The sequence below is a fragment of the Entelurus aequoreus genome, linkage group LG20 (genome assembly GCF_033978785.1).
Source record: "Entelurus aequoreus isolate RoL-2023_Sb linkage group LG20, RoL_Eaeq_v1.1, whole genome shotgun sequence".
In the NCBI taxonomy this organism is placed as follows: Eukaryota; Metazoa; Chordata; class Actinopteri; order Syngnathiformes; family Syngnathidae; genus Entelurus; species Entelurus aequoreus.
The window spans coordinates 26968338-26993337 of record NC_084750.1 but is presented as its reverse complement, the minus strand read 5'-3'; the positions used below and the strand labels follow the sequence as shown (position 1 = coordinate 26993337).

At 37.8% G+C, this 25000-nt stretch overlaps 1 protein-coding gene across 4 annotated transcripts in view; it reads right to left on the bottom strand.

The window, feature by feature from the left end:
* Positions 1-25000, bottom strand: part of phldb3 (pleckstrin homology-like domain, family B, member 3) — a 75970-nt gene that overhangs the window by 31122 nt on the left and 19848 nt on the right. For 2 of the 4 annotated variants that reach the window (XM_062029852.1, XM_062029851.1), the window contains exons 2-5: positions 16348-16490; positions 13795-13905; positions 10436-10561; positions 10201-10332 (exon numbers count right to left, since the gene is read on the bottom strand). In XM_062029852.1, coding sequence (XP_061885836.1) covers positions 10201-10332; positions 10436-10561; positions 13795-13905; positions 16348-16488 — 510 coding nt within the window. In that variant the 5' untranslated portion in view covers positions 16489-16490. Of the gene's footprint in view, positions 1-10200; positions 10333-10435; positions 10562-13794; positions 13949-16347; positions 16491-25000 lie in introns of those variants that run through there. The other 2 variants (XM_062029853.1, XM_062029854.1) reach the window with 2 other exon arrangements.

Sequence of the window (25000 nt, the reverse complement as noted above, 5' to 3'; positions counted from 1 at the left end):
ATGCGGGGGACATTTTGGTACAAAACCCAAAACCAGTGAAGTTGGCACGTTGTGTAATTTGTCAATAAAAACAGAATACAATGATTTGCAAATCATTTTCAACTTATATTTAATTGATTAGACTGCAAAAACAAGATATTTAATGTTCGATCTGAGAAACTTAATTTTTTTTTGCAAATAATCATTAACTTAGAATTTAATGGCAGCAACACATTACAAAAAGTTGGCACAGGTGCATTTTTACCACTGTGTTACATGGCCTTTCCTTTTAACAACACTCAGTAAACATTTGGGAATTGAGGGGAGCAATTTTTGAAGCTTTTCGGGTGGAATTCTTTCCCATTCTTGCTTGATGTACAGCTTAAGTTGTTCAACAGTCCGGGGTCTCGGTTGTGGGATTTTAGGCTTCATAATGCGCCACACATTTTCAATGGGAGACATGTCTGGACTACAGGCAGGCCAGTCTAGTACCCGCACTCTTTTACTATGAAGCCACGCTGTTGTAACATGTGGCTTGGCATTGTCTTGCTGAAATAAGCAGGGGCGTCCATGATAACGTTGCTTGGATGGCAACAAAAGTTGCTCCAAAACCTGTATGTAGCTTTCAGCAGTAATGGTGCCTTCACAGATGTGTAAGTTACCCATGCCTTAGGCACTAATACACCCCCATACCATCACAGATGCTGGCTTTTGAACTTTTCGCCTATAACAATCCGGATGGTTCTTTTCCTCTTTGGTCCAGAGGTCACAACGTCCACTGTTTCCAAAAACAATTTGAAATGTGGACTCGTCAGACCACAGAACACTTTTCCACTTTGCATCTGTCCATCTTAGATGAACTCGGGCCCAGCGAAGCCGGCAGCGTTTCTGGGTGTTGTTGATAAATGGCTTTCGCTTTGCATAGTAGAGTTTTAACTTGCACTTACAGATGTTGCGACAAACTGTAGTTATTGACAGTGATTTTCTGAAGTGTTTCTGAGCCCATACGGTGATATCCTTTACACACTGATGTCGATTTTTGATGCAGTACCGCCTGAGGGATCGAAGGTCACGGGCATGCTGCTTACGTGCAGTGATTTCTCCAGATTCTCTGAACCTTTTGATGATATTACGGACCGTAGATGGTGAAATCCCTAAATTCCTTGCAATAGCTCGTTGAGAAATGTTGTTCTTAAACTGTGGGACAATTTGCTCACGCATTTGTTCACAAAGTTGTGACCCTCGCCCCATCCTTGTTTGTGAATGACTGAGAATTTCATGGAAGCTGCTTTTATACCAAATCACGGCACCCACCTGTTCCCAATTAGCCTGTTCACCTGTGGGATGTTCCAAATAAGTGTTTGATGAGCATTCCTCAACTTTCTCAGTCTTTTTTGCCACTTGTGCCAGCTTTTTTGAAACATGTTGCAGGCATCAAATTCCAAATGAGCAAAAAATTAACAAGGTTTTCCAGTTCAAACATTAAGTATCTTGTCTTTGCAGTCTATTCAATTGAATATAGATTGAAAAGGATTTGCAAATCATTGTATTCTGTTTTTATTTACGATTTACACAATGTGCCAACTTTACAGGTTTTGGGGTTTGTCGTCTTCACCTTCAAAACCAGTAAAATATATTGATTTTATTTAAAAAATAAATAAAAAATGCAATTTAGATAGAACTGAAACGCTAACAGTTAGCACTCTGGCCAGATAAAGTCAACTCACAAAAAATATAAGCTAAAAAAGCTAGCATGCTAACAGTGCAATGCTAACATGCTAACGCTACAGTTAGCATTAGTGAAATACCAAAGTATGACACTGAGGTGTATAGATAGCTGAAAAAACTAGCATGCTAAAATGCTAACTGTAACTTACGTCAAGTACCAAACTATATAACTCTACTATAATCTGTTTAAAATGCTAGCATCTCGTACCAAAAATATGACTGTGGTGTATACCTACAAAATTAACTTTAAAAAATAAAAAAAACTAGCATACTAATGTTAGCGTGCCAATTAACAAAATATTTGACACTGGGGTGTACACCTGAAAAATTAGCAAAACAGCTAGCATGCTGTACCAGCGACCGGCACTGAGCAGACGGGAGGAGAATTCTCACAAGAACTCAAATTAATGCCCTGTCAGATATCAAAATATATTTGGGGAGAATTAATGACAATAATAGTATTTTTTATTTTTATACGAATATAAAAATAAGGGAACTTTTGTAAAGCAGGGCAAACAGGATGGTCAGTGGTGGTTACTATCTACTTCACTAATTATGATTATTGTTTAATGCTAAATACCAATTTGGTCATTTCCCAACCAACAACATGGATCCAACGTTGGACACCAACGTCTTAATTAACAAATACAACTATATTGCAACAATGTTTCGAAGTCAGTTTTAAAGGACATGTACGTATAATCAACGATATATCAATGTCTTGTACCTGCGTTGTATCTGCTGATGTACCGGTAGTTATGTCGTAGTAAAAAATAAAATAAATAAATAAAAATAAATGTAAAAAAAAATATATATATATATATATACACACACACACACACACACACACACACACACACACACACACACACACACACACACACACACACACACACACACACACATATATATATATATATATATATATATATATATATATATATATATATATATATATATATATATGCCCTCTGTCACCGATTCTGTTCATAACTTTTATGGACAGAATTTCTAGGCGCAGTCAAGGCGTTGAGGGGATCTGGTTTGGTGGCTGCAGGATTAGGTCTCTGCTTTTTGCAGATGATGTGGTCCTGATGGCTTCATCTGGCCAGGATCTTCAGCTCTCGCTGGATCGGTTCGCAGCTGAGTGTGAAGCGACTGGGATGAGAATCAGCACCTCCAAGTCCGAATCCATGGTTCTCGCCCGGAAAAGGGTGGAGTACCATCTCAGGGTTGTGGAGGAGACCCTGCCCCAAGTGGAGGAGTTCAAGTACCTCGGAGTCTTGTTCACGACTGAGGGAAGAGTGGATCGTGAGGTCGACAGGCGGATCGGTGCGGCGTCTTCAGTAATGCGGACGCTGTATCGATCCGTTGTGGTGAAGAAGGAGCTGAGCCGGAAGGCAAAGCTCTCAATTTACCTGTCGATCTACGTTCCCATCCTCACCTATGGCCATGAGCTTCGGGTTATGACCGAAAGGACAAGATCACGGGTACAAGCGGGCGAAATGAGTTTCCTCCGCCGGGTGGCGGGGCTCTCCCTTAGAGATAGGGTGAGAAGCTCTGCCATCCGGGGGGAGCTCAAAGTAAAGCCGCTGCTCCTCCACATCGAGAGGAGCCAGATGAGGTGGTTCGGGCATCTGGTCAGGATGCCACCCGAACGCCTCCCTAGGGAGGTGTTTAGGGCACGTCCGACCGGTAGGAGGCCACGGGGAAGACCCAGGACACGTTGGGAAGACTATGTCTCCCGGCTGGCCTGGGAACGCCTCGGGATCCCCAGGGAGGAGCTGGACGAAGTGGCTGGGGAGAGGGAAGTCTGGGCTTCCCTGCTTAAGCTGCTGCCCCCGCGACCCGACCTCGGATAAGCGGAAGAAGATGGATGGATATATGCATATACACACATATATATATACACACACACATATATATACAAACATATATATACACACACACACACACACACACACACACACACACACACACACACACACACACACACATACACATATATATATATATATATATATATATATATATATATATATATATATATATATATATATATATATATATATATATATATACATAAACATATATATACATACAGAAACATATATATATATATATATACATATATACATATAAATAAATATACATAAACATATATATACATACAGAAACATATATATATATATATATATACATACATACATACATACACATATATATATCGCCGCCCACAGAAACTCGGTCAATCTCGAGTGTCAACATTGACAATAAAAGAGCGAGTGCAATAAAAAAGACGTGCAGAGTCTTGTTGTTTGACAGTCACGAAAGTCACGACACCTGCTGAAGCAGAACAATGCCACAAACCTGCTTTGGAACCCACCTTTCCAATAAACAGAAAACATCAAAACACACGTGGCGACACTGAAGCAGTGGGATTGCGAAACAGGGCGTTTTCACTTCAGGCCTTGTCACTTTTACAAGCGACAAGTCATCCAACAGGTACACAACAGCAACTTTTCATCCATTGTTTGAAACGTGGTAAAGTTAGCTAGGAGAAGTATCTGGATGTTGAATGACAACAAACAAATACATGATGAATGGTTATTGCTTGTCGCCACTGCTTTAGATGTTGTGGACGCACAAGTAACAGGTTATATTGTATCAGATTTCACTTGTTCCAACAAGGGCTTATGCGAGGGCTCAATAGCGCCTCCTTTCAGACATGGGCAGTAAATAGGCTAGGCTGGCATTACAGCGTCCATTTCTTAGTGCCATGGTCCAGGTGAGTAGGGGAGAGCTGCTCAATCCAAATGAATAGCTAATTAGCTCCGATGCTAACATATGGAGTGAAATTACTGCCATAACTCCCCAAACACAAATTTTTTAATACTCAGGCCCGACGAATCGCAAGTAAAAAAAAATGTATTCTTTAAAATATAAAAAAAAACAAGTAAAAAAAACTATTTTCTGCAAGTACAAAAAAGACTGGCAAGTAACAAAAACTAATTTCTGCAAGTGAAAATACGATTCGCAAGTATAAAAACAATTTTTTGCAAGTAAAAAACGATTTGCAAGTATAAAATCACTGTTCTGCAAGTAAAAAGATGATTTGCAGATATAAAAAAACATTTTCTGCAAATAAACAAACAATTCGTAAGTAAAAAAAAAAACGATTCTAAGTAAAAAAAAACATTTTTCGCAAATAAATAAAATATTAACAGGTAAAAAAAATATTTTCTGCAAGTAAAAATAAGTTTCCAGACATAAAAAACTATTTTTTGCCAGTCAAATAAATGATTCGCAAGTAAAAACAAAAAAATGTTCTGCAACTATAAAAATTATTCCCAAGTATAAAAACAATTCTAAAACTATTCTCAAAAATAAATACAAATTTCTGCAAGTAAAAAATTGACTCAAAGGGAAGAAAAAAAAAGAAATTCTGCAAGTAAATCAATTCGCAAGTGAAAAAAAAAATGTTTACAAGTAAAAAATGTTTTCGCAAGTATAAAAAATATTTTCTGCAGGTAAAAAAAAAAAATTTTTTGCAAGCAAAAAAAATATTAACAGGTAAAAAAGGTAGGGGCAGGGCAGGCATGTGATTTGAACTTAATGAAAAAGACTGAAAATAAGCCTGGGGTCTGAGGGCTGCAGGTCCCCAGCCAGGTGCAGGGCGGTGCCCTGGTGGGGGGACAAAGCTCGTGGTTTTTCAGCAATTGAACATGCAAAAAGTAGCAAAAAAAGCACCATTTAAAGATGTTTTAGTGCTTAATGAATTGAAAAATTATGAACAGAGTTTACATGAATACATACCCCATTCATCCAAATTAATCACTATGTGTGTTTCAGTCACTATATTCTTAGTCACTACAGTAATTACCACTTGTGTTCACATCCACAGGAACCACGTGGATTAGCCTACTCTATACAGTATTTATAACCTTACTAGTATTCACTTCACAGCCACAGATGGTTCATCTGGTTATTTACCGGTACATTATTTTTACATTACTTTGGTTAATTCACACATTACTTTGGCATTTTTGCTTTGATGGCTCTGACTTGAGCCTTCCTGGCAACTTTCTGAGCAGCTAGCATTTTCCTTTTTGTTTCTGCTTTAGTAGATTCTGCTTTGGATTTTATAGCCAATTCCTGTCTCTTCGACTCCCTCTCCACTTCTAGCTGCTACAAATGCAAAAAATCCTGCAGGAGTACAAACAATGTTTCCTCTATTAGCTAACTTTCTTTATCTGAATAGCCATTTGTGATTTATAGCATGAAATAACAAATATCTTGCATCCATGTTGTTTTTTATGTTTCAAAATTATTCAACTATTCAATGTCAAAATATAAACAGTAGAAATAATGAAAAAAATGTCAGCTACTGTCTTGTTCTAAAACACCAATGAAAATTAAATGTAGCATTTAGACAGGCTATACTGTAGCAAAAGTCATCACATGTCTGCCTCAATCATGGGTGTTCTTAAATGTGTATTCCACGTCTTCCATGTCGAGAGCAGTTTTGATTTTTGCTTACATGGTAAACAACTAAAATAATGTTTTGGGCATTCTTTTATCCAGACGCATACATATGTCCAAATGTGGCCAAGTAGACACATTGTGTGTATCCTGGACATCGTCTACATCACTAAAAGAAAAATCTAAGGAAGAGAATCCCTCTGCCATCTTCCACTAGTTGTTTTAATATATAAATCGCCCGCTTGAATATTCCCTCTTCCCTTCTCCGACTCTCTCGTCGTCATTTGGGATGTGCGTGTCTGCTGTGATTTCCCTTTCTGGTTCGTAGACCCGCCCTATCTTGCCTCTGATTGACCTGTCTGTAATGTTTTGCCATAATCTTAACCAATCGTGACTCATCATAGTAAACCAACCAAACAATCATGGATTTTCTTTTACATAAACCAACCAATCATCATTGATGTTTCCCGTATGTTTTGTCCCCTGCCAATGGAGTTGCTTCGCTACGTAGCTTCGATTTTTAAGTTAATAATTTTTAATAGAAAATTTTAGTTTTTACCACTGGATTATCAAAAACCGTACTCATTACGGGAAAACCGTAGTTGTTGGGAGGTATGGCAAAGAGACGGATCAAGATTTTAACACACATTGTAGGTCGGAAAAAAACAAGAAAAACGGAATATAATTTTCTATATTTTTACAGAGATAAAAAAGACGGATTTCCGACTATAGACAAAAAAAAATCACATGCCTGGCAAAGAAAAAACGATTCGCAAGTAAAAAATAAACTATTTTCTGCACGTAAAAATACGATACATATATACATATATATAGATACACATATGTATATGAATGTTTATATACATATATACATGTATTGACACATATATACACATACAAACATATATATATATAAATATATATGTATATCACACACACACACAAATGTTATCATATATACTGTATATATGTACATATATATGTCTAATATGTTGTTGTTATGATAGAATTTACATTAGTTTAGGGCTTTTTTAGCTAACAGCACCCAAAGCTAATGCCCGTGCACGTGTTACGTACGTACTACTTACGTCATCACGTCCGAGAAGTGGTAAGAGGGCGGGATATAACGCTTAAAAAACATTGGAAAGTGAGCGCCCGCTAGGTATCTGTATAAATGCTGCAAATAATGCCTTAATAATATTTTTTGTGTAATCATTACAAACTAAACATTGTGAATATTTTATATTTATGATAATCAGCGTGTGAATTTTAACCAAAAAACTAAGTGCAAATATTCTTGCAGCGTCTTTTAATATTCTGTTTTTTTTAAAATTAGTTAGAAATACATGGACATAATATAACGTATAAGGCTGCAGCTAACAATTATTTTTCTATCGATTAATCTATAGATTATTTTTTTGATTAATCGGTTAATCTATAGATATTTTTTTTTCGATTAATCTATAGATTATTTTTCCTTTTACCGATTATTTTTTTATTCAAAATGAAGATGAAAAAATAAATGTAGGCCCGTTTTTTCAAAAGGCATGGCTTTTATTTACAAAAAAAAAGAAGTATGGCCACTCAGTCAACACTGACAACAACATGACTAAATATTCTGTAACAATGTAAACATTTAAAACTTTTAACATTTAACAAAATTAAAAGTAGCTTATTTGCTTTTTAATGTGCAAATATAAAAGTCAACATCCAGTGCAAATCTTAATATTCTGCAATAGTATAAGCATTTCAAAAGTAAAAGTATTGCTTATTTTGCTTTAAAATGTGCAAAAATAAAGATAAACATCCAATACAAAAAAGTGCAAAACGAAATATTCTGTAACAACAGTGTAAACATTTCAACAAAAGTGAAAGTATTGCTTATTTGCTAAAATGTGCAAAAATAAAGATAAACATCCAATACAAAAAAGTGCCAATCTAAATATTCTGGAGCACTGTAAACATTAAGTATTGCTTTTAAAATGTGCAAAATAAACATCCAGTCCAACACAGTACACAATAACCAATTCTACTCATTCCAGTGAGTGACTAACAGTTGTAATGAAGAAAGGTTAGCATGTGTACATGTTTGGTTCTTTTCTTGTTTAAAATATTCCCAGCAGCTGAAAATAGGCGCTCAGAAGGGGTCGATGTGGCTGGAACTGAGAGGTAATTAGCCTTCACCTCAAGCCAGGACTGCGAGTGAGCTGAGCTGCAGTTTATATTTCTAGAAGGTCAACCGGCTCATAGTGATGTTACTAGTAGTTGACTGGGAGGTGTTTATTATCATTTGGGGAGAGTCCGCTGCCTGATGCTCACCTGCTAAACACCTATCTGCTCCACGCTGAAGCGCTGACTACATGCGCTATGAATACGCACTGCTGATTGGCTGATAATGCTTCGTGTGTACCAATCAGATGGTTGTGTGGGTGGGACAATGCTGCGTGTGTACCAATCGATGGTTGTGTGGGTGGGACAATGCTGCGTGCTGAGACAGAGGCAGAGGAGCGAAGCAGCTTGTTAAGACTTTAGCAGCTAAAGCTAGCTTTAGCTTAGAAACTCGTTCGGTACACCCCCGTGCCGAACCGAAAGCCCCGTACCGAAACGGTTCAATACAAAACACGTACCGTTACACCCCTAGCAGATACAAATGACACATTCATGTTTTTGTGTAATGATGACAACGTATGCTCGCGCGGACGATTGACTAGTTGATGGTTTTCTTTTCAAATGTTCGTTCATAGCCGTTGTGCTGCTATGATAGGCCATTTCCACAGTGTGCATACAACAACATTATTAGGCCGTTTATTGAAATACTCCCACACTTTTGACCACTTTTGGCATGCTTTTCCCCCCTCGCTCGCACCGCTCGCATCGTCTGCTTTGCGGTCCGCCATGACGGTAGTGTGACGTAAATATGCGACGCGTCGAAGCACAAAAACGGCATCGACGTATTTACGTAACCGATGACGTCGACTATGTCGACGCGTCGTTTCAGCCTTAATAACGTATGGAATTCCATATCCAAAAATGTCATCATAAATATAAACACATGAGACAAATGAATGGGTACAGGTAATCAGCTACTACCATAAATTCCGGACTATAAGCCGCTACTTTTTTCCTCTGCTTTGAACCCTACGGCTTATAAAACGGTGCGACTAATTTGCAGATTTTTCTTTGCTAAAGGCCATAGTGCAAATAGTTCTCCAAAAAAAAAGGCAAATACACTGAAAAGGTGTGATATTGTTTGTGCGATGGTGCCAACTTTTCTTAAGTTCACTTACAGCAGGTGCTGCAGTGTCCTTCCATTTAGTGCTTTCAACCGAAAGTACGAGTGTTGCTCCGTCTTTTAGTCGTCCATAGCGTTCTACTCGTATGGATTCTTCATTCATCACTCCAAGCAACGTTTGTGAGTTATACAATGTAACTAAAACATTTCTTACTTACTAAACCGTCCCCTGTGTGATGTCTGTGGGAGTGTTTTCATGCATATTTGTACTGCTATCGTCATGTAATCAAGCTGGCGTCGTTAGCATTAGCTAATATGCTAACACGCTTACGAGTGTCTGTGTTAGTATTATTAACTTACAATGGCATTCTTTTTGTATTGTTTCAGTTTCGTAAATTCACCAAAACGTCACCCTGGATTTATTGAGTCTGTTTAGCTGATTGGAGAGCTAGCTCACGCAGCTAGTGGGTCAATGACGATGACTTCTGTTTTGTTTGATCATCCGTTTTACTGCTGTGTTACAGATACCGTTTGGAAACAATTAAGGTGTGTAAATAAACATTTACAAAATATTTCTGTAAATAACTAATTTTACAACGTATATATCTGGTGCTTATAGTCCGGTGTGGCTAATATATGGAAAATTAGGTTTGTCTTAAAATTTAGTGGGTGTGGCTTATATACCGGTGTGCTCTATAGTCCGGAAAATACAGTATGTTGGATAATAAAGCTCGGCCAGTAATAAAGAAGCGAAATAAGTCATGTTGCCATCCACTCACGTGCTGCATCTGGAGCGTCAGCCGCTCCCTCTGGCTCTCTGGCTGACTTGGGATCAGCTCCTGGATTTCCTGGCACTTCCTCCTTAGCTCCTCTAGACGCGCTCGCTCCTCCTCCAGACGCTCTCGCTCCTGCTGGGAAATAGAGAGCTGGGAATCATCACTCACCATCGATACCAGTGTGTGTTTACTTAAAGAGGATCATGACACATTCACAGGAAGTGCCGATGTTTCTTACTTTCGGTTTGTCTGCAGGTTTGGTCTGGGCTCGCTGTTGCAATTCTCCCAGCTTCTGCTCGTGTTTCAGCAGCTGTGCCTTCTCCGTCTGCAGTTCTCCCTGGAGCAGGGCGATCTCCAGCTGCAGCTGAGAGCACGGGAGAGGCGGGAGTCTTAGCAGCGAGGAAGTAATCTCTCTTTGACCACATGGTCGCTTATCAACAAGCATATTACACAACACAACCAGTGTTGGAAGGGACAAACTGCTTAGTCAGCACTTTTTTTTTACGGCGCTACGGTTTGACAGTTGCCATAGCAACGTTTTACAGCGAATGCAGAGGTGGATAAAAGTGCTAGTTCCTGACCATAATCCTACTCATGATACTTGAAATTAGATATGTCCGATAATATCGGACTGCCGATATTATCGGACGATAAATGCTTTCAAATGTAATATCGGAAATTATCGGTATCGGTTTCAAAAAGTCAAGTTTATGACTTTTGAAAACGCCGCTGTGTACACGGACATAGGGAGAAATACAGAGCGCCAATAAACCTTAGAGGCACTGCCTTTGCGTGCCGGCCCAGTCATATAATATCTACGGCTTTTCACACACACAAGCGAATGGAATGCATACTTAGTCAACAGCCATACAGGTCACACTGAGGGTGACCGTATAAACAACTTTAACACTGTTACAAATATGCGCCACACTGTGAACCCACACCAAACAAGAATGACAAACACATTTCGGGAGAACAGCCGCACCGTAACACAACATAAACACAACAGAACAAATACCCAGAACCCCTTGCAGCACTAACTCTTCTGGGACGCTACAATATACACCCCCACTACCCCCTAATCCCCCAGACTCAACCCCGCCCCCCCAACCCCACCCACCTCAACCTCAGGGAGAGCATGTCCCAAATTCCAAGCTGCTGTTTTGAGGCCTGTTAAAAAAAAGAATGCACTTTGTGACTTCAATAATAAATATGGCAGTGCCATGTTGGCATTTTTTTTCCATAACTTGAGTTGATTTATTTTGGAAAACCTTGTTACATTGTTTAGTGCATTCTGTGGGGCATCACAACAAAATTAGGCATAATAATGTGTTAATTCCACAACTGTATGTATCTGTATCGGTTAATATCGGAATCGGTAATTAAGAGTTGGACAATATCGGAATATCGGATATCGGCAAAAAAGCCATTATCGGACATATCTACTTGAAATGTACCTACTGCCATCAACATCAGGAGGTTACCTACAGCCACAGCAGTTAATACCATTTTTTTGTGGACCGAGATATAATTACAGACCCTAGCGGTTATTTTCGTGTTGACGATGCACCCAGCGACTATAGAAGAGAATACTTTTCATGTATATCTGTAGTAGCGTTGACGGCACGCCGTTGTCACATCGTGTCATTGCTAGTGAAACGAGCAGAGGAGCATGTTACACGCTGACGCACGGAGTACTTACAAGCAGAAACAATGTGGAGACACAAGAGAGAGAATGGACGCATTTTGGCTTAAAAACTAACAATAAAGTTAAAGCTACAAACACTGAATCGCCGCTCTGCAAGAGGTGCTTAGCATTTTGCAGATCCAAAGAAGCCAAAACAACAACCAAACACTGAACTGTCCTGTGTGCGCTGCTCTGCCAACACGCACGCACACACAGAAGTCCCTTTGGTGCCCTCACAAAAGATCAGCAATCACAAAAAAATCCCTAACTTTAACAACCCTTTTGCTACAATAATACACATTTAAAAAGTAGAATTCCACTTACAGTACATTAGGAAGGGAGCAGACAGAGGAGGAGCAGTAAAGGGTGGGAAGAAAGGGCCCTGTGTGTATTGTCTTAGATGAGAGGTAGTCTTCTCCTCCGCTGTGAAATAAGTCCGCTTTGGCAAATTTTTCCATAAAAATTTGTTCTTATCACAATTAAAAACTTGCTGTGGTACGACGCCTCCGCCTCTTTGATCGACATCTTTGAGATTGAAGTTCTGTTCTGCAGAACTTTCCTGTAGAAATCTGCCTCCGTCTGACACTCGCTGCTCCGTAAACAAGCCCCGCCCACTCTGCCCCACTTTGTTTGTGCCCTATCTGCAAGAAGCAGAGCTTCATATGTCAGTCAAAAGTGCAGATTTTAACCATTGGAATAATTTCTATAGTTTGAAAACATCCAGCGGGCCGCATTGAAATGTTAATTATGTTGTAATATGCCCAGGTAGCCCAGTTAACTGTTTTTTTAATGCTGTTTTGCGAGACCCGTGTCACGTGACTTCGAACTTGACACCTAATTGGTTGGTTCTGATACAGGATCGATTGCTTTCGTCTTAATTTACCGGAAGCAAGTTTTGCTTTTTAAAGCAGCAGATTTTTCAGCACTGAATTTTTTTACGCAGAATTTTTTTCTACACTGATTTTTTTTTACAGATACATTTTTTACAGTATATTTTCATACAGTGTATTCTTTTTACACTGTATTTTTTCTAGACAACATTTTTTTACACTGAATTTTTTTATACACTGAATTTTTCAGCCCTGATTTTTTTTAAACTGAACTTTCATTTTTTTACACTTTATTTGTATACCTTTTTTTTTTTTTTTTTTTTTAAATAATATTTATACACTGAATCTTTATACACTGAATGTTTTGCACTGAATTTTTCAGCACTGAATTTTTTTTATTGAATTTTTACACAACTTTTTTACACTGAATTTTTTTATGCACTGAATTTTTCAGCCCTGAATTTTTTTAAACTGAACTTTCATTTTTTTACACTTTATTTTTATACCTTCTTTTTTTTTTTTTTTTTTTTACAAATAATATTTATACACTGAATGTTTTGCACTGAAATTTTCAGCACTGAATTTTTTTAAATTGAATTTTTACACAACTTTTTTATACTGAATTTTTTACACTGAAATTTTTTTTACACTGAATTTTTATACACTGATTTTTTTACGATTCATTTTCATACATGGAATTTTTCAGCACTGAATGTTTTACACTGAATTTTTAAACACACGCATCTCGCTAATACATTTGTTTTCAATGAAACTGTTAGCATAATTTGATGTAAAAAAAATTCAGTGCACAAAATTCAACGCAAAAAATAGAGTTACATGAAATCAGTGTTTAAAAAAAAAAGCTTTTCTAATAAAGACACAAATTAACCTCCATAGCTTCCTCAATCCCTTCAGTAGGAGCAAGCACAAAATGGCTGCCAGTGGGACACAAAATTAATGAATACAGCGTTAGTACACAGGACACATATTTAAAAGTTGGCAAACAGACGGATTCATAAATCGAGCTTCAACTGTAGTAGAAAGTCATTTCCACAAAAGAAGAAGAGAAATCATTCTTACCTCAATCTTCAGTTCCTCCTTCTGCTGGTCGAGCTCTGCGATTCTCTGCTGGAGCTTGGAGGGCGACGACCAGAGCTTCATTGAGCCCATCTCTGTCTTCTTCACGCAGGACTGATGGACAACACATCTCGTGCTTTATTTTACAAACACGCTGCTGTTTTGAGTAGAATAAAAACAATCACAGAGGGCACGGGTGTCTAAATGTTTCCAGCGAGGGCCACATAAGCCAAAATTTAAGGATTTTTGATACCTTTGGTAAATTAAAGATATTAAAACCAATACAATTTACTGTCGGTCGATCAATATATGCTAAGTTATCTGAACACAACATCCAATTAAATCATAAAAATGGCTAAATGTACTAGAAATACCAATACTACAGTAGTATTGGCCACTCGACGAGATCAAAACAATCAGACCACGCTGTTCAGTATCGTGGCCACTGATTGGCACAGGCAGCATTACTAACATTAGCATGCTATCGTTTTTTTACCCAATTTTGCAGCCGAGCGCCTGAGACTCATGATAACTTGCTAAAGTTAGGATGTTAACAGTTAGCATGTGTCAAGTACCAGGTTTATGACTCTGAGGTGTTTGGCTGCAAAATTGGCTATACAATTTAGAATGCTTGAATGCTAACATTAACATGCTAACTGTTAGCATGCTGACTTTATTGTGCTACCTTTTTTAGCCAATTTTGCAGCCAAGCCTCTCAGACTCAAAATAACTTGGTACCTGACACATACTAATTAGCATACCAACATTAACATGCTATTTTTTTGGGGGGCAATTTTACAGCCAAATAGTGTTGTGCCGATACCAATATTTTGGTACCGGTACCAAAATTATTTCGATAGTTTTCGATACTTTTCTAAATAAAGGGAGACCACTTTAAATTGCATTCTTGGCATTATTTTAACAAAAAATCTTAGGGTACATTAAACATATGTTTCTTATTGCAAGTTTGTCCTTAAATAAAATAGTGAACATACTAGACAACTTGTCTTTTATTAGTAAGTAAGCAAACAAAGACTCCTAATTTAGTCTACTGACATATGCAGTAACATATTGTGTCATTTTCCATTCTATTATTTTGTCAAAATTATTCAGGACAAGTGGTAGAAAATGAATTATTAATCTACTTGTTCATTTACTGTTAATATCTGCTTACTTTCTCTTCTAACATGTTCTATATACACTTCTGTTCAAATGTAATAATTATTTATTCTTCTGTTGTTTGGATGCTTTAGATTAGTTTTGGATGATACCACAAATTTGGGTATCAAGCCGATACCAAGTCGTTACAGGATCATAGATTGGTCATATTCAAAGTCCTCATGTGTCCAGGGACATATTCCTTGAGTTTATAAACATAATATAAATGTTTAAAAAAGAAAGATGATGTTGTGATGCCAAAACATATCGACATAATCATAGTAGTATCGACTCAATACGCTCCTGTACTTGGTATCATTACAGTACTATACCAATACCGGTATACCGTACAACCCTACAGCCAAACACCTCAGAGTCGTATAACTTAGTACTTTATACATGCTAACTGTTAGCATGCTAACCTTTTTAGCTAATTTTAAATGTTTACGCTAATCGTAAGATTTGGAGCTGTTAGCATGCTAATGTTAGCATTTAAGTTCGGCTTGCGTATTTCAGCGGCTGGCACAGCTCAGCATTCACACGCAATTTCTCCCAAGAATGCATATTCTAGTTGTTTCGGATAATGTTCTTATTTTGTCTTTAAGAATATGTCGGGGCCAATAAAAGACAAACTGTGGGCCAAAACTGGCCCTAGGGAAGAACTTTAGACACCACAGTTGTAGAGAATTGCTTGACACTAATGAACAATAACAATAACCATCAAGTCCAGACCTGGGCAAATTAAGGCCCGGGGGCCACATGCGGCCTGTTGAGTTTTTCAATCTGGCCCGCCGGACATTCCTAAATAATTGTTTTAGATCTTTAAGATGGAAAGTGTAGCTGCCATTATGATGTGCAGTGATGTTTTCTAATGACCGTAAGTCTTCAACAATACTAAGTCTTTCAATGCTTGGAATCTGCATGATATACTAGTTACTATGGTCATCTAATTAGTTACTATGGTCATCTAATTAGTTACTATGGTCACTATGAGATATCTCAGATTGTAGGTGGGGTTTCTTTTTTACCCTTCGCGTTCATATTTCACTGTGTTTGTTGCGTTTTGGTTGTGTTTCGGTTGATTGTAAAATATGTTCTAAATATTCAGTGTTTTATCCTTCATAGTTAATATTGTAAATCCCACATTCTTTATTTTCATGTACATTTTGGGTTTCTCATTCAGTAAAAACAATTTCAAATTCCATTCCGTTTTTTAAGGCGGTCTGTCATAACGTTTTTAGCTTTCAATCATTATTGTGAGGTTTTGTATTAGTGTTCCTAAAAATAGATATACCGGCCCCCAGACACACTTTTTTATCTAAATCTGGCCCCCCGAGTCAAATAATTGCCCAGACCTGATCAAGTAAGCAAGCAAGCAAGTGGCTTCATCTCACTCACCTTCTCACTCTCTGTGCTGCTGCACTCGGTGTCAGACTCCGCCCCCGAGGAGGCGGGACTGCTGGTCATGCGGGTGACCCACGGCGGCTGCAAGGCCTCGCGCCACCGACTCCTGGGGCTCTCGATGCTGCTTTGGGGCATTTCTGCAAAAAACATAAGCAAGCATTAAACACACTGTATTACCTGCTTATTGGCAGAAATACACGAACAACCTAAATTATGACTTTTTCACTGTAAATCACATGATGTTGTCATTAAAACCAGGGCTTGGCTCTACAAATTGAACTAAATACAAAATACTGAAAAATTAAAACACCTTCCTCTGTCTTCAAATGGAATATTTGTTTTATTTAGATTTTGTGTTATAACTAGTTCTTTTTCTCAGCACCTGAGCGCCTTTATTTAACAGTAGAATGAACTGAACGCAGTGAGCCCTCTTGTCAGCCATTCACAATCTCTGTCTTGGTGGGCGGAGAGCGGAACTAGACAGCTCAAACACACCAGATTCACGCCTCCGTACTCGCAACTTGCGAGTGAGAAGTTCCGCAAAGAAACAAAAATGAGGAGGAAAAAAAATAGGATTAAAAAACCAAATGTTCCGTTGTGGGAATATTACGGCTTCAAATCGGTTGGGCATTATGAGCACATCAACACTGACAAATGATTTGGGGGGGGAAATTCACTTTTTTCCTCAAATTGAGGAAAATTAGGCGGACATTAAGTTGTTCTGTGAAAGTTTCAAGAACTGTGGGATGCTTTTTCTGAGATATGTAGGAGAAACGGATCTCCAAATGAACCCAGATTGAAGCGATTTGAAATGTGGGTGGTTGATGACCCTTTTGTGTGCTTGGGGGTTGCAATATCTCTCTAAGGCCATTCAGGAATGCAGCTTTCTGTAGTTTTATGTGAACTTCTGTATATGGTTTCTTACTTTATTTATTATTTATATTGCCTCACAATACGAAGGTCCTGAGTAGTCCTGGGTTCAATCCCGGGCTCGGGATCTTTCTGTGTGGAGTTTGCATGTTCTCCCCGCGACTGCGTGGGTTCCCTCCGGGTACTCCGGCTTCCTCCCACCGCCAAAAACATGCACCTGGGGATAGGTTGATTGGCAACACTAAATTGGCCCTAGTGTGTGAATGTGAGTGTGAATGTTGTCTGTCTATCTGTGTTGGCCCTGTGATGAGGTGGCGACTTGTCCAGGGTGTACCCCGCCTTCCACCCGATTGCAGCTGAGATAGGCTCCAGCATCCCCCGCGACCCCAAAAGGGACAAGCGGTAAAAAATGGATGGATTTTTATTATATTTATTTATTTTTTATTATTATTATCACTTTTTTTTTTGTTATTTTACTTGTTGGGGAAAAAACATCACATTTGATGTTTGTTTGACAACTTGTTCCAATTATGTGTCTGAAAACTAATATTTTTAAATAATAATTATTTACAGTAATGCACAGTAATAAAAACTTTACGTTAAAAAAAAGTAACAGTAATTTGGTGTAAAAAAATCCCCGGAAATGTTATGGTAAAATTCTGGTGACTGAGCTCCCAGTTTTTTACCGTGAAATCTGTTGGTTTTTTGGGGCGTTTTTTAATGCGGGCTAACTAGTTGCCATCTATTGAACCTGACAGTCTGTACTACCTTATTTAAACTTGGCGATGTGAGGCTAAATTCTGCACTCATGTTAAATATTGTCACATTTTCACTTTGGCCCTAGACAAAAGCTTGGAGTCTGTCTGCAAGAAGCTAAATATTATTGAAAGTAAATGATTGCATATTGTTCTAATGTGTGGCACCTTGAGAAAAGAATGTTGATTGACAGTCTTGAAGTAACATGTCTTCCTCCACTTGTTATTTTTCGCAGTTTTATGCATTTAAAAAACTCTAAATCGAATTGCAATTTGGAGAGAAAACAGGAAATTACTGTAAATTCCGGACTATGAGCAGCTACGTTTTTCCTACACTTTGAACCCCACGGCTTATAAGACGGTGTGTATTTTTTTTTAGCTGACGGCCATAATAAAAAAAACAAGCAACTACAATGACAAGGTGTTTTATTGTCTGTGCTGTGGAGCCATCTTCTGGACAAGTTTGCTCACTGCAGGTGCTGCAGCATCCTTCCATTTACCAGCAGTGTTTATTTATTTTTACAGAATTGCCGCTCAGTCTTCTAGCCATCCATAGCGTTTTTACTCGTATGTTCTTCATTCATCACTCCAAGCAACATGTGTACGTTTTGAACTAAAACAATTCTTACTCTTACTTACTAATCCACCCTATGTGTGATGTCTGTAGGAGTGTTTTCATGCATATTTGTACGTGCTATCGTAATGTAGCTAATATGCTAACACGTTTACGAGTGTTTTAGTTTTACAAATTCCTCAGTAAATTTACCAAATCGTCAGCGTGGAGTTATTGAGTCTGTTTGGCTTATTTGGAGAGCTAGCTTCCGCAGCTAGTGGGTCCATGACGATGACTTCTGTTTTGTTTTATCATCCGTTTTACTACCGTATTACATGCAACATTTGTAAACAATTAAAGTGTGTAAACAAACATTTACTGAATATTTCTGTGTAAATAACTCATTTAAAGTTAAAGTTAAAGTTAAAGTTAAAGTACCAATGATTGTCACACACACTAGGTGTGGTGAAATTTGTCCTCTGCATTTGACCCATCCCCTTGATCACCCCCTGGGAGGTGAGGGGAGCAGTGGGCAGCAGCGTAGCCGCGCCCGGGAATCATTTTTGGTGATTTAACCCCCAATTCCAACCCTTGATGCTGAGTGCCAAGCAGGGAGGTAATGGGTCCCATTTTTATAGTCTTTGGTATGACCCGGCCGGGGTTTGAACTCACAACCTACCGATCTCAGGGCGGACACTCAAACCACTACAGAACATATATATCTGTGGCTTATTGTCTGGTATATACATGGGTGCGGCTTGTATGCCAGTGCGCTCTATAGTCCTGAAAATACATTCATATATATAAACATATATGTATGTGTATGTACATACATATTTTATATATATATATATATATATATATATATATATATATATATATATATATATATATATATATATATATATATATATATATATATATATATATATATATATATATATATATATATATATATATATATATATATGTATGTGTGGGAAAAAAATCACAAGACTATTTCATCTCGATGAAATAGTCTTGTGATTTTTTTCCCACACATACATATTACGCTCTACCACGGTATCGAGCACTATTTTTTGGATAATCTAATTAAGACATATATATATATATATATATATATATATATATATACATAATGTACGTGTATATACATATTTATGTGTGTGTATGTATGTGTGTGTATATATATATATATATATATATATATATATATACATATATATATATATATATATATATACATATATATATATATATACATATATATATATATATATACATACACATACACATATACATATATATATATATATATATATATATATATATATATATATATATATATATATATATATATATATATATATATATATATATATATATATATGTAAATATATATATATATATACACACCCACAAGAAGTAAAAAAAAAGATAGAGCATTATAGAAATGTACAGAAACAAAACTACAAGCTTTCCAAAAGGCATCAGAGAAGATAAACATTTCTCAGCCGGGTGGTATTTTCATTCCATGCCTTCGCCGTCTTCACCCGCAGACCACACAAACCGGTATGGCCAGAAATCCCAGCTGTGCAATTCCAAATATAACCATCTAACATAACATCTGCAGAGTCCCTGGAGAGTCACTTTCAACTCAACCACCATCGTGTTGTCAGAAATATGGGATGTCGGGGGTCTAAAACGTTGCCATTTTAAATATCAGCAACACTTACACACTCCGATGTTATCCCAATATGATAACGCTCACTTGTCACTTCCTGCCACTGCAGATTAAACATGACAACCATTCACTGACTCATTTATAACACTTGAAATGTTATGATACATTAAACATCTGTTTCTTATTGCAACCAAAGAATGGATTGGGTGTGGATCTAATACCAAGTAGTTACAGGACCATACATTGGTCATAATTAAAGTGCTCCTGTGTCCAGGGATCTATTTCCTGACAATAAATAAGACCAAATATTTTGTAATAATAAAAAAATCTATGTTATCATATACGGCTCTTTTACTTGGTATCGTTACAGTGGATCTTTGTATAGATTGCTAGCTTGCTAATAGCGGTTAGCTATTGTATCCTCCTACGGTGTGCAGTGAAGCATGTTTAGCTATTCCTCGTCCTGCAGGGATAATACTTCTAAGCATCGTAGTTTATTTGTCGCCGTTGAGGCGAGGATTAGGGATTTAGAAGTAGTTAAAACACTGGACGGACGTTACCCGCTAGCTAGCTACGTTTTAATGCACCGTGAGTGTTTATGGCTTCTATTGCGTTCGGGTTGCATATATTTGAGGTGGTCGTTTCCCCAGCGTGCAGATTTATTCTCCATAGACGAAGGCAAAAAATACTAACGGCAAACGTGCCGATGGCTTACCAATGAACTAACCACAAGGATAGTAGCACATGGCTAGCAACACAAACGTACATAAAGGAATCAAGAAACGTGCGTGGCGGGGAAGACTGTCAGGCTGAGTAGACGGTGAGGCAGGTATAAATAGCTCTCTGATAAGTAATCAGGAGCAGGTGCAGGAAATCAGCACCCATGGCAACTAGGAAAACCAAAGCGGGCGCTGAAACGGAAATACACAATTATAACATTACAAAACTAAACATCACAACATGACCTTTATCGTTAGTTTTTAAGTCAAATATACGTCCATTCTCCCTCTTCTGTCTAGTCACTGTTTCTGCTTGCAAGTGCCCTGTGTGTGTGTTGACTGACATGCGCCTCGGCTCAGTTTTTTTCCATGTTGATGGAAAAAAAAAAAAGCATCTGTATTTTTCAAAGGCAGTATAGTACCTTTTTTAATTCATTAGCGCCACAGTACTTTTTTAGTACCGGGTACAACCCTAAACTGCAGTCCTGCATTGTGTTACGTCAATGTTTTTCAACCTTTTTTGTGCCAAGGCACATTTTTTGCGTTGAAAAATTCCGGAGGCACACCACCAGCAGAAATCATTAAAAAACAACCAGGAGAACAACCAGCAGAAATCATTAAAAAACGAAACTCAGTTGACAGTAAAAAGTCGTTGTCGCAATTATTAGATATGACTTCAAACCATAACCAACCGTGCATCACTATAGCTCTTCTCTCAAAGTAGGTGTACTGTCACGAACTGTCACATCACGCCGTGACTTATTTGGAGTTTTATGGTGTTTTCCTGTGTGTAGTATTTTAGTTCTTGTCTTGCGCACCTACTTTGGTGGCTTTTTTCTCTTTTTTTGGTATTTTCCTGTAGCATTTTCCCTCATCTACTTTGTTTTAGCAATCAAGAATATTTCAGTTGTTTTTATCCTTCTTTGTGGGGACATTGTTGATTGTCATGACATGTTCGGATGTACATTCTGGACGCCGTCTTTGCTCCACAGTAAGTCTTTGCTGTCGTCTTTGCTGTTTTTGTTTACTTTGTAGCCAGTTCAGTTTTAGTTTAGTTCTGCATAGCCTTCCCTAAGTTTTAGTGCCTTTTCTTAGGGGCACTCACCTTATGTTTATTTTTGGTTTAAGCCTTAGACACCTTTTTACCTGCACGCTGCCTCCCGCTGTTTCCGACATCTACAAAGCAATTAGCTACCGGCCGCCACCTACTGATATGGAAGAGTATTACACGGTAACTCTGCCGAGCTCTAGACAGCATCGACACTCAACAACAACACATCATTTGCAGACTATAATTACTGGTTTGCAAAAAATCTTTTTAACCCAAATAGCTGAAATTAAATAATCTCCCACGGCACACCAGACTGTATCTCACGGCACACTAGTGTGCTGCGGCACAGTGGTTAAAAAACACTGTGTTACGTGACACGGGTGGCAAAAGTCCACTTTGATACACTATCACCACCCCCGAGTCGACAGGGAGTCAGGAGTTTGGGGAGTAAAGTCCACGCTTTAACGTTCTGCAAAAGAAGACTGAGCAAACAAAACTGTCACAACAGAAATGAGAAAGACAGAGACATCTTTGGATACAAGCAATCCTGGAAAATGGCCACGTCAGAGATTGAAGTGCCTTTCATACAGAACGCCACCAACACAACATGCAGTATGAAATGGTCCGTGAAGTTTGAAAAATGTCAGTTATTGAATTGACACAGAACAGCGGAAGTCGAAGAAAGTTACTGTCATTTATACAAAACAGCCACAAAAGTGCAAAAAGGCCTCGTTCTTCAGTCAGTGTAAAACAGGGCTGTTCAACTGTTGGCCCAGGGGCCAAATCCCGCTTGGGAATGACACCATACCGGTCCCCCAGGTTCAGTTCCAAACTTGGGAGACAAACATTTTTGAAGAAATTACTAAAAACACTACCGCGCTCCTATTGTATAAAGAAACTTGGGCCACTTAAACACATGGGAAGACCATTGCGTTGACATTTACAGAATATAGGGGTCCAACCTTGTGATTTTCATAACTGAGGCGTACCACAAGTCACCCCTTTAAGTCCTCTCCTTTTTGGCAGTTGCACATTTGCATATAACATGTTTTATATAACTAAGGTGTTGCTGTAGCTTTTTTACTTGATGCAGTCAGTTCTCATAAGTTCAACATATTTAGTTAAACGTGTAGTGTTCCTCAAGGTTCCATTCTAGATCCTCTCTGTTTCATCATTTGGGCTGGTCAACAGCTGGCCCGTAAGTTCCGTTCAAAAAACCTGTGACAGTGGAGCTGCACGATTTTAAGAAAAAAAAAAAAAAATGCCATTTTTCCCTCCAAAATTGCGATTTGTTTATCCTATACATATAAATGCATATAACTGCAGAAATAATGAGTAAAGGAAGACATGTTACTTCTAAACTGTCAACATATTATTGTCTCAAGGTGCCACACATTAGAACAATATGCTATAATTTACTTTCAATAATATTTTTCTTTATGCAGAGCGACTCAGAGCTTTAGTCTACATCAGTGTTTTTCAACCACTGTGCCGCGGCACACTAGTGTGCCGTGAGATACAGTCTGATGTGCCGTGGGAGATGATCTAATTTCACCTATTTGGGGTAAAAAATATTTTTTGCAAACCAGTAATTATAGTCGGCAAATGATGTGTTGTTGTTGAGTGTCTGTGCTGTCGAGAGCTCGGCAGAGAACCATGTAATACTCTTCCATATCAGTAGGTGGCGGCTGGTAGCTAATAGTTTTGTAGATGTCGGATACAGCGGGAGGCAGTGTGCAGGTAAAAAGGTATTTAATGCTTAAACAAAAAATAAACAAAAGGTGAGTGCCCCTAAGAAAAGGCATTGAAGCTTAGGAAAGGCTATGCAGAACGAAACTAAAACTGAACTGGCTACAAAGTAAACAAAAACAGAATGCTGGACGACAGCAAAGACTTACTGTGGAGCAGAAAGTGTCCACAATGTACATCCGAAAATGACATGACAATCAACAATGTCCCTACAAAGAAGGATAAAAACAACTGAAATATTCTTGATTGCTAAAACAAAGTAGATGCAAGAAATATTGCTCAAAGGAAGACATGAAACTGCTACAGGAAAATACCAAAAAAAGAGAAAAAGCCACCAAAATAGGAGCGCAAGACAAGAACTAAAGCACTACACAGGAAAACAGCAAAAAAGTCTAAATAAGTCAGGGCGTTATGTGACAGGTGGTGACAGTACACCTACTTTGAGACAAGAGCTATAGTGATGCATGCTTGGTTATGGTTTAAAGTCATATCCAACAATTGCGACAACGACTTTTTACTGTCAAATGAGTTTTTTTTATGATTTCTGCTGGTGGTGTGCCTCCGCATTTTTTCAACGCAAAAAATGTGCCTTGGCTCAAAAAATGCTGAAAAACACTGGTCTACATCATGTTCTTAAACTAATTTTTTTTTAAAACACGGTAAGAACTATACAATGTTTATAATGTAACACAGGGGTGCTCACACTTTTTCTGCAGGCGAGCTACTTTTCAATTGATCAAGTTGCGGGGATTTACCTCATTCATATATATAATTTATATTTACTTATTTATGAAATGTTTTTGTTAACAAGTTAAAGGTGTTTAAAGATAATGCAAGCATGTTTAACACATATAGTTAATATTGTTAACAAGTTTAAGGTGTTTGATGATAATACAAGCATGTTTAACACATATAGTTAATATTGTTAACAAGTTAAAGGTGTTTAAAGATAATACAAGCATGTTTAACACATAGTTAATATTGTTAACAAGTTAAAGGTGTTTAAAGATAATGCAAGCATGTTTAACACATATAGTTAATATTGTTAACAAGTTAAAGGTGTTTGATGATAATACAAGCATGTTTAACACATATAGTTAATATTGTTAACAAGTTAAAGGTGTTTAAAGATAATACAAGCATGTTTAACACATATAGTTAATATTGTTAACACGTTAAAGGTGTTTAATAATACAAGCATGTTTAACACATATAGTTAATATTGTTAACAAGTTAAAGGTGTTTAAAGATAATTCAAGCATGTTT